Source organism: Daktulosphaira vitifoliae, unplaced genomic scaffold, assembly GCF_025091365.1.
Source record: "Daktulosphaira vitifoliae isolate Bord-2020 unplaced genomic scaffold, ASM2509136v1 Scaffold_4, whole genome shotgun sequence".
In the NCBI taxonomy this organism is placed as follows: Eukaryota; Metazoa; Arthropoda; class Insecta; order Hemiptera; family Phylloxeridae; genus Daktulosphaira; species Daktulosphaira vitifoliae.
Window position 1 is genome coordinate 19,005,597 of NW_026099575.1, and position 9,835 is coordinate 19,015,431.

Genomic DNA, 9,835 nt, shown 5'->3' on the forward strand with positions numbered 1-9,835 from the left:
ATTGGCCAGCTGATAAATTGTTATTGTTCGTGAATGTTCGCATTTTATTAATAAAATACATTCAATAATTTCGTTGTTTTGCAATTATTCTGTGCTACCCTGTAAGTCAACTTTTAACATCAATCGCCTAACATAGACCATTAGCATTTTATAAGCCTTTGCTGTCATTTATGAAAGTTAAATCTGTCATTTAATATTTTTGAAGAGTTCACTATTTGACTACAATTTAACGGTTTACTACAGCTTTTTGTGATTCAACATTTCGAACTTTCATTGTATAGATTATAAGGAAATACTCATTTCATTTTCTTTGGCAAGACATTGAAGTAACCTTATTTTTTATGATGTTTTATAAATCAATCTACTTATCGTTTTTGGGATCGTAAAATTTTTGGTGAGTAATATTCCTAATATGTACCAAACTGAACGTCGTAGAATACCTATTAAATTTAGACACAAAGAGAAACGGGTTCCAGAATCTCTATTTTGTTTGTGTCTTAAGTATGTGGCACGAAATTTAAGCACTCTGTGTACAGAAACACCTCAGGGTTATACACTTCATGAAGGCTTAGCATTACCAAGTGAGATATGTGAACCATTCATTGAAACTTACCAAAATAATGGTGGTGAAATTTACGACTGTTTTGCCCATTTATTTGAAGATGTTACTAAAACAAATTTAAGATCAGTGCATATACGAAATTCAAGCATAACAGATGATGGCCTTGAATATTTATTGCGTCATGATTTATATGAACTAACATTGACCAATTGTCAGAACTTAACTCATAAAACATATAAAAATATATTCAAACATGCCATCAATTTAAGGTCATTAACCATAGGTCCTAGCGTACAAATAACACCTTATAATAAGTTAACTAATTGTTCATTATCATTGGATGATGTACCCATACGGATTAATAAAAAGGCACCCAACTTAAAGCATCTGGTCCTACGAGCAATTGCTGAATCTCCATACAGCAGCGATAATATATTTTTGGGCGTTATGCTTGACAAGCTGTTACAACTAAGAGTACTTGATCTTTCATATTGCCTAGGAGTTGGTAGTCTACGTTACCTTTGTAAACTGACAAACTTACATACTTTAATTTTATTTGATGTCCCTCATTTGCAAGATAATGAAGCCATTCACCATATATGTACATTACAGTCATTAGTGTAAGTATATTTAATATATTTATAGCATAAATATCACTAAAATATGTAATTTTAGTGTTTTAGATATATCTCAAACTGAATCTTATCCAGAACAAGGAGTGTACAAGGATGAAAACAAAACATTATCTCTTATTGTTAAAAGTCTTCCTAATCTTATGTCACTAGATATATCTGGGACAAATTTAGCTGGAAAAGGTAAATTAGCTGATAATATGTAAGTTTTGTATAAAAGTTTAATTGGATCATGTTTTTGATAACTTCATTTTTACAAATAATTTAATTAAAATTTTAATAATTAGCTAGTCAAAATTGAAAACATTTTGAACCATATAAATGATAACCTTTTTAAAGAGAACCCTTCATTTTTAAGTTTGCAAATACATTTTGAATTTTATTATGGCACCACTATAATATGATTTTAGTAACCTTGATTATAAATATATAATACTTTATATATGCTATTAAATCTCATTTTTTTTTTCAAATTTACAATATTATGATTTAGGTTTTTACCTATAACTACAGATAAATAATATATTTGATGTAATTTTTAATTAATTAAAAAAAAAAAAATAGTAAATATTTCAATAATTTTGAAATTTCATTATAATAAACTTGTGATGTAAAAATATTTTTATAGTTAAAAAATTAAAATTTTGAATTAGTTATATAAGTTATTTAAAAAATTTAAAAAATTTTAATTATTTTTTTTATAACATTTTTATTTAAATAATTATTTTTTAGTTTATTAAATTATTAATATATTGAATTTAAAATCTAAAATTTAATTTCAAAATATTCTCAACTAGAATATTGAAATATTCTGGTTGATAGTGTGTTTAAAATAAATTAAAATTTATAAATACATATAATTTCCGGGCCATGAGTTTGTCTTATACCGTGTTATAACTGTTTGTTAATGAAATAAATAAAAATTTTGTTTTAGTACTATAAAAAAGAAATCATGATGAGTAAAGTTTTAAACATCCTTTAAAGATTTATTTGAAAAAGAGGCTTTGATATAATAATCTTAATTTAATTAATAAAAATTTATTTTTGCCTTAATAAATTTTTTTATTGTTTCTTGTGTAAAAAACACATACTATTATTTTAATAAAACAGTTGGTTAACATTTTTTTGAAGAAATTAAAATTATTTTATCATAGATTAAATTGAAAAAATATGTTTTTTTTTTAATTCGAAAAATAAATTAAATCTTTACAGTACTTAAATATTTGCACTATTTTATTTAAAAAAAAAGTCAACTTGAAAATTTATAATAAAATAAAAATAATACTTATTATTACTTTTATATTTAGTAGTATAGCTTGTACTTATTAAATTTACTGCAATGATTATATTTCATATGTAAACAAAATATGAAACATAAGATTTAAATGACACCTATATAAAATTCTACTTCAAAATGTTATTAAATTTAACTGTATTTACTATCATATATAATACTCATTCAAAACATATTTTATCTTCTTGTTCTTCCTCGCCTTAATCCTAACTACTTGGGGTCGGCCACTCTTATCCTAAACTTCCACTTGACACAATCTCCCACATCATCTACGCTCACATCAGCTGTCCTCAAATTGCATTCAATAGCATTCCTCCATCTCTTTTTTGGTCTTTCTCTACCTCTTCTTCCTTCAACATTCATTTCTATAACTGTTCTTACAGCTTCCGATTGTTCTTTCCTCATAGAATGACCAAACCATCTAAGTCTATTTTCTCTCATCTTATCGTTGACGTTATACATATACTCTCTCTTATATGCTCATTCTTTATTCTATCTTTTCTAGTCACTCCACTCATCTATCTAAGCATTCTCATCTCTGATACATTCATTCTGTGCTCTACTTTCTTATCAACCACCCAACACTCTGAACCATACATCATAGCTGGTCTCACTACAGTCTTGTAGAATTTATCTTTCAGCCTCATTGGAATTCTTTTATCGTATAAGACACCAGATGTTTCTCTCCACTTCAACTACCTGCACTTAATCCTTTGTCTTATATCCTCATCAATACCACCGCTCTTTTGCACAACTGATCCTAAATACTTCAAACTTTCCACCTCTCCAATCACGTCCTCGCCTATTGTCACTGGTCTCCTTATGTCACCTACCTAGTGTTCTCCTTTGTTAAACTTGTACTCTATATACTCTGTCTTACTTCTACTTATTATTAAACCATTTTCTTCAAGAGCTGATCTCCACACCTCTAGCCTTTGATTAATTTCCTCCCTATTTTTTCCTATTAACACTATATCGTTAGCAAAGAACATGCATCACGGAACCTCTCCTTGTATTTCTCTAGTAATTTCATCCATCACTATAGAAAATAAGTAAAGGTATAAAGCAGAACCCTGATGCACTCTTACTCTTACCCGAAAACCTTCTGTTACTTCTTCCACTCTTTTTACCTTGTTAAAAGTGCCATTATACATATCCTTTATTATATTAATGTACATTTCTCATTAATGCCCACTTTAGAACCTCTCTCGGTATTCTATCATACGCTTTCTCCAAATCTATAAATACCATACAAAGCTTTTTCTTTTTTCCCTAAACTTTTTATTAATTGCCTCACACAAAATAATGGCTCCATTGTTGACTTACCAGGCATAAATCCAAACTGGTTTTTAGATACCGATGTCTCATTTCTTATTTTCTCATCTATTACCTTTTCCCAAATTTTCATACTATGACTCATAAGCTTTATGCCTCTATAATTTCCACACTCCTGTATGTCACCTTTACCTTTAAATATCGGCACCACAATACTATTCATTCATTTGGAATTTTGCCTTCTAATAAGATTTTATTTAAAAGTTCCTTCAACCACCTTATGCCAACACCGCCTAATATTTTCCATACTTCTACTGGAACTTCATCTGGTCCCACAGCTTTATTCTTTTTCATTGATGCCACAGCCTCCGATACCTCTTTCTCACTGATTAAATCTACCAATCCCTCATTCCACAAGAATTTCTCTAACGTCTCTTTTGGATACTCCTCATTTAGTAATTTTTTTCAAAATACTTTTTCCACCTTTTTTTCACTTCATCATCACTCGAGGGTACCCTATTATCAACACTTTTAATACACCTTATATAATGATAATCGTTAGTCGTTTTCTCTCTTGAGAATAGACTGTGATCTATTCCTCCCACTCTTATAAGTTATTTAATGTTCTTCCCTCTTTCTAAAATAAGTATTAACCATTTCAAAATATATTATATAATTCAAGAAATAAATGCTTAAGTAATCTTTTACTCTTTTAAAATCTATGTGTCTGATTATTAAATAGTATGTATTAATATACTTAAAAATTATTTTTTGTAACATAGTTTAATTTGTACTTTTGTAGGTACTGCAGAGCATCCAATCTGTGAGTCTTTAAGTGGAAAAAAATCTGACATTCCTGGTTTAGAGTCTAGAGTAGATAATCCTTTAGAATTTTTGGGGCTCTACCATACTATGCATAATGCTTGTAGACGACATGATATTCCAGCAAAAATAGTAATTTATAATAAAATTAACAACTTTTTTTTATCTATTAACATAATGCAATTTTATTTTCAGATAAGTGGTGATGCTAATGAAGAACAAATATTTAATGCAGCTGCTTCATGTATGGACAAACCAAAACTTCTTCAAAATATTCTCAATGATCTTTATCATCTATTAAGATATGACCAATGTACACAGATTGACCAAGCTTTGGACATAGTTCTAGAAGCACTCACAAGATATGTTAATGAGAAATTAATTCAAATTTCTGGAAGGTGAGTTGTCTATTAATATTTGAATTTTGATAAAAATAATAATTAAAAAAACATTTTATAGTGCAACTCTCTTCTACATTGTTAAAAACAAAGAGAGGCCTTTACTTTTAAATGATATAACTATCAAAAGAAGAATTATTAGTACATTATTAACTGGAATGGATTACCATAATTATGATGAAACTATGATGAGAAACGGTTGTCTGACTTTATGTCAATTAAGAATACCTCAAGATGTGGTTAGTAAAATAAGCAAATTTATTAAAAGTAAAGTTTAATAATCCTATTGTACAAAGTTATAAGCTAGATAACTTAATAATAACAAACTTAATTAAATAGAAAATAAATATCTACCACTTAAATTAAAAAACTATATCTTGAAAATTTTTTGCTGTAGGAATATACTTATAATGCATGTATGATAGTACATCTCTGGTTGGGACAAAATTTTTAATAAATTTTCACATAAAATGAACATATTATTGATCTTCTAATAATTTTAATTACCCATTTTTCAGATGTTTGAATTTAAACGATTAGTGCAAATGCTACTGCATATAGTATCCACAAGTGATCATGAAGGTTTTGTTCAAAGAATCGGTATATATTTACTGAACTCAGTTGCATGTCAAGTAAACAATAAACAGAAAAATGAACTGGGTGATGCAGGTGCCATTAAAGTAATTAATAGCAGTTTAAAAGTTTTATCTCTAAAGCCATAAGTGTTATTGTATTATTTCCTTTTTTTTTTTTACCAATTAGATATTAAAAATTATTATTTATATGTATTGTTTATTCAGAGTAATAATTTATTTATGTTTTTAAAGAAAATGATGGCTATTATTAAAGATAGACTCCATCGCCGTGTATGTGATGATGTTCTTGAAGTAGCATGGTCAACAATGTGGAATGTAACAGATGAAGCACCTACAAATTGTAAACGGTTCCTTGATGGAAATGGAATGAAATATTTCCTAGGGTGTTTAACAGTAAGTTATATTTGGCTTTTTTATTCATTAACAAAATGAAGATAAATAAAAGTTCAATGACACTGTTCGGAAAAAAAAAATTTTAACCAAACCCTGACCATATTCTATCCAATTCTTATGTAAATATACTCTTCCAAATATAACTTCCTATCACTTTCTATTTTTATTTTGAACTCTTCCCCTTTATATATATACAGGGTGGCCCACCACTCACTGACAACTTAAATAACTTTTGATCCAGTTAATATTTTTAGTTGATTCTTTTTTTAAATAATAGTTATACGTTAGGTCTATAGCAATATCTCAATATTTAATTTTTTTACATTTTATTAAAAATATTAATTATTTTTAAATTTTAAATAAAATGTAAAAAAAAAATCTAAGATAGCTATTTTGTAGAGTAGAATTTAAGAAAAATTTTAGTAAAAAAATATCTTATTAATATTCAGTAGTAAATATTCTGTAGCGTTTTGAAGTTTGTGAAAATTTNTATGTAAATATACTCTTCCAAATATAACTTCCTATCACTTTCTATTTTTATTTTGAACTCTTCCCCTTTATATATATATATGTGTGTGTGTGTGTGTGTGTGTGTGTGTATTTACCCTACAAGATTTTGATAAATCCATATACTTTTCTTATGGCGATTTATCAGAATCTCGTCTTAAATTATTTCTATTCTATTGTCATATTAGATAATAAAAGAATCTGGAAAAAAATAGAGTATAATTACTAAGATATGTAAAAATAATAGAAAATATTATTTTTTTCAATTAGATAGGGAGTATTGTCCAAATTCTCTTCTTTAGTACAAATATGTATTTCACTAAACTCTTTATTTATAAAAATATTTTTCCATCTTTTAATTAATTTGACATCTATAAGTACATCAAAAAGTGATAAGATCTAAAAAAAGTATAATTTTGCTTTGTATTAATACAATTATCTTACTAAAAAATATTTTCAGACATTCCCAGATAAAAATGAATTGATGCGAAATATGATGGGTTTATTAGGCAATGTTGCTGAGGTAAAAGAACTAAGACCAAGATTAATGCAAGGTCATTTACTTAAAGTATTCTCTGATCTTTTGTTTTCTACTCAAGATGGAATTGAAGTAAAATATTTTGATTTATTAAGCAAAATTATTTGATTTTATTATTAATAATTTCAATTTGTAATCAGGTGAGTTACAATGCTGCTGGAGTAATTGCACATTTAGCATCAGATGGGAAAAAAGCATGGATTATAAAAACACCTCCAAGAGAAAAAGTACTTGAAAGAATGACTCAGGCCATTCAAAATTGGAATCTTGATGCAGATCGTAACATTAATTATCGTTCTTTTGAACCTATATTGCAACTTGCCCAAGTTAGACATACCCCTCAATGTTCTCATTGGGCTGCATGGGCTTTAGCAAACCTAACCAAAGTTTACCGTGAGTTTTTACAAAATAATGATCATTTTATTTTTAAGATACAAAAAAGCAAAATTAATTCTTCATAAAAAGTCTTGAATTCTAAAATAAAAATAAAAATTATGGATTTTATTTTTGCACAATATCTATATATAAAAAAATATATTAGCTAAAACAATTGATTTTTTTTTTAATTTCTAGCTGAAAAGTATTGTTCAATTGTGATAGCAGAAGGTGGTTTAAGAATTATGAGTGAACTGCTTGATGACAATGACAGTATGATCAATCCTCCTGGTGTAATCCATAGCTTAGCTCAAACTGTCATTAATCAATGTCTTATGTATATGAAAAATACTGTAGATGAAACAGTGCAGTGTAATTAATGAGAACATTTTGCTTTGCACTTATTTTTATAAGTTCTACCAAAACATTATTTCATTTATGCCTGAAGTTCTCTTGAAAAAACAAAACTTCATAATAGAGAATTGGTTTTATTTTTGTTTGAGATTTTTCTATTACTTCATTGTATTATTATAATAAGATATTAAAAGTAATATTGTGTATGACATTAAAACAAAATTAGAACCAAAAATTAACTTAGTTCATAAGGCAAAATGTATGGAAGTTAGTTTTAGAAAAATATTATTATTATTAGTTAATAATAATAATAATCTACATATACAAATGAATGAATATATTTAAATGAATTTCAATGTTAACTGTTAAATGTTTATATATTTTTTATGTATATATATGTATACATGTATTAACATATATGTGTATTATGTATAAATATGTTCATTACTATTTTTTTAGACATCATGTCCTTATTTATATAGTCTAACTTTTGAATATTGTTTCATGTTTATTTTTTTTTTAATTCTAAATTTTTATGTTAGTTATTACTACTTTAATGTATTAAACTTGTTTTATAAAATTTAAATTATTATAAATCACGTAAAATCTCAAAAATTAATTACTGCATTTGAAAAGAAAATAGAATATGTTTTTGTCTATAAGTGTAGCTTTATTAAGTTTTCCAAAACGAATTTGTATATGATAATTGAAAATGAAAAAATTGTGTTAAATTACAAAGTATTAAACTTATTCATTTAAAATTTTCATTTAATGTAAATAAAAAAAAATCAAATACTTATTATTTTATCAAATTGTTATGTTGCTCAATAGTGAATATTTTATTTTTATGCTATATTTCTATCTATCATTAAATTTTCAATGCAATGCAATTTTTCCTAATAAATCATTAAAAATTCATTTTGGACATTCATATTACTCTCATACATAATAATTGTTTATTTTGTGCCGGTTAAATTTGATTTAAAATATTAATTTTACTTCATTTTACATTAATAGTCAACATTTAGGTCTCATTGATATCTAACATTATAATACATTCCAATATAGCTGAAGTTTCAGCTATTAATTATTTACTGAATACAAATGTTTAATCTTTTTTTATGTACACGAATTTCAATTTGGCTGTCTATAAATTAAGTATCTATCTCTTTTAATTAGTACATCACATATAAGGATTATTTTATTGATATTAATCTTTATGATGTATGTCCATTGGCTATCTGTCTTTTATCTATGCTGGTTACTATACTATTGTTAACAAATCTTTATTAATTAAAATGTGCATATGAATAATTTGTTGTTACATTTTACTGTCTTTAAAAAATAATAATTCAGGTAAAATGAGTAGCATATATATTTTAGTGTTAAAAGTTATTTTGTAAAAAATTAATGAAAATTGTTTATGATAGAAAAATATGTATTCTGGAACGTTATAAGTCATTACTTTTAAAGTAAAATTGAAGGATCCTGTGCATTTACCATTTATTTCTATTTTTTTCAAAATTCACTGAATTATATTTTTTGACAGAATTATTTTTTTTAACTATTAGATGTGATCCCTGGGCCTGTTCATCCACACAATAAATTAATATTGTAAGAATAGGAATACTTAATGATCAGAGTTAAGTACTAAAATTATTTAGTTTTTGTGTTATTGCACTGGAACCTTCAATTAAAATACATATGTACTTCTAGCTCAAAATAATACGATTTTTATGCATAAAACATTTAATTCATGTACCGAGTTGAATATTTTTTAGACTTAAATTAATATTTTATATACACTTTTAGTTTAAAATATTAGCCACAAGAAATCAATTCTTATTATATAATTTATTTTATTAAAGAATTATTGACACTTATTTCGATTAATTTTCATAACTTAACTATGGTTTATGATTTTATTGAAATGTGCACATTTAATGATTGAAAGTTCAGTACAATAACCAATTATGTTCATACTTGAATATTGATCAGGAGACACTAATACGCTCGATTAACGTTCTGAGCTATTTAAAAAAATATTCTCTATTAGGTTATTTTACTGTAACCATTAGTTTAAGACTGA

At 26.0% G+C, this 9,835-nt stretch overlaps 1 protein-coding gene across 1 annotated transcript; it reads left to right on the plus strand.

Moving 5' to 3' along the window:
• LOC126904179 (protein zer-1 homolog) lies at positions 1-8,034 on the plus strand. Its single transcript, XM_050682942.1, has 10 exons — positions 1-1,182; positions 1,238-1,377; positions 4,566-4,717; positions 4,781-4,983; positions 5,045-5,222; positions 5,502-5,663; positions 5,811-5,972; positions 6,940-7,089; positions 7,158-7,410; positions 7,591-8,034. The coding sequence occupies exons 1-10, from the start codon at positions 413-415 to the stop codon at positions 7,770-7,772; spliced, it is 2,352 nt and encodes a 783-aa protein (XP_050538899.1). The 5' UTR covers positions 1-412; the 3' UTR covers positions 7,773-8,034.
• Positions 8,035-9,835: the final 1,801 nt, after the last annotated feature.

Excerpts from the sequence above, each read along its gene's own strand:
- LOC126904179 (XM_050682942.1), top strand. The coding sequence starts at position 413 with ATGTACCAAACTGAACGTCGTAGAATACCTATTAAATTTAGACACAAA. Across the intron at positions 5,223-5,501 it reads TAAGAATACCTCAAGATGTG|ATGTTTGAATTTAAACGATT; the intron begins GTTAGTAAAATA and ends CCCATTTTTCAG. Across the intron at positions 5,973-6,939 it reads ATTTCCTAGGGTGTTTAACA|ACATTCCCAGATAAAAATGA; the intron begins GTAAGTTATATT and ends AAATATTTTCAG.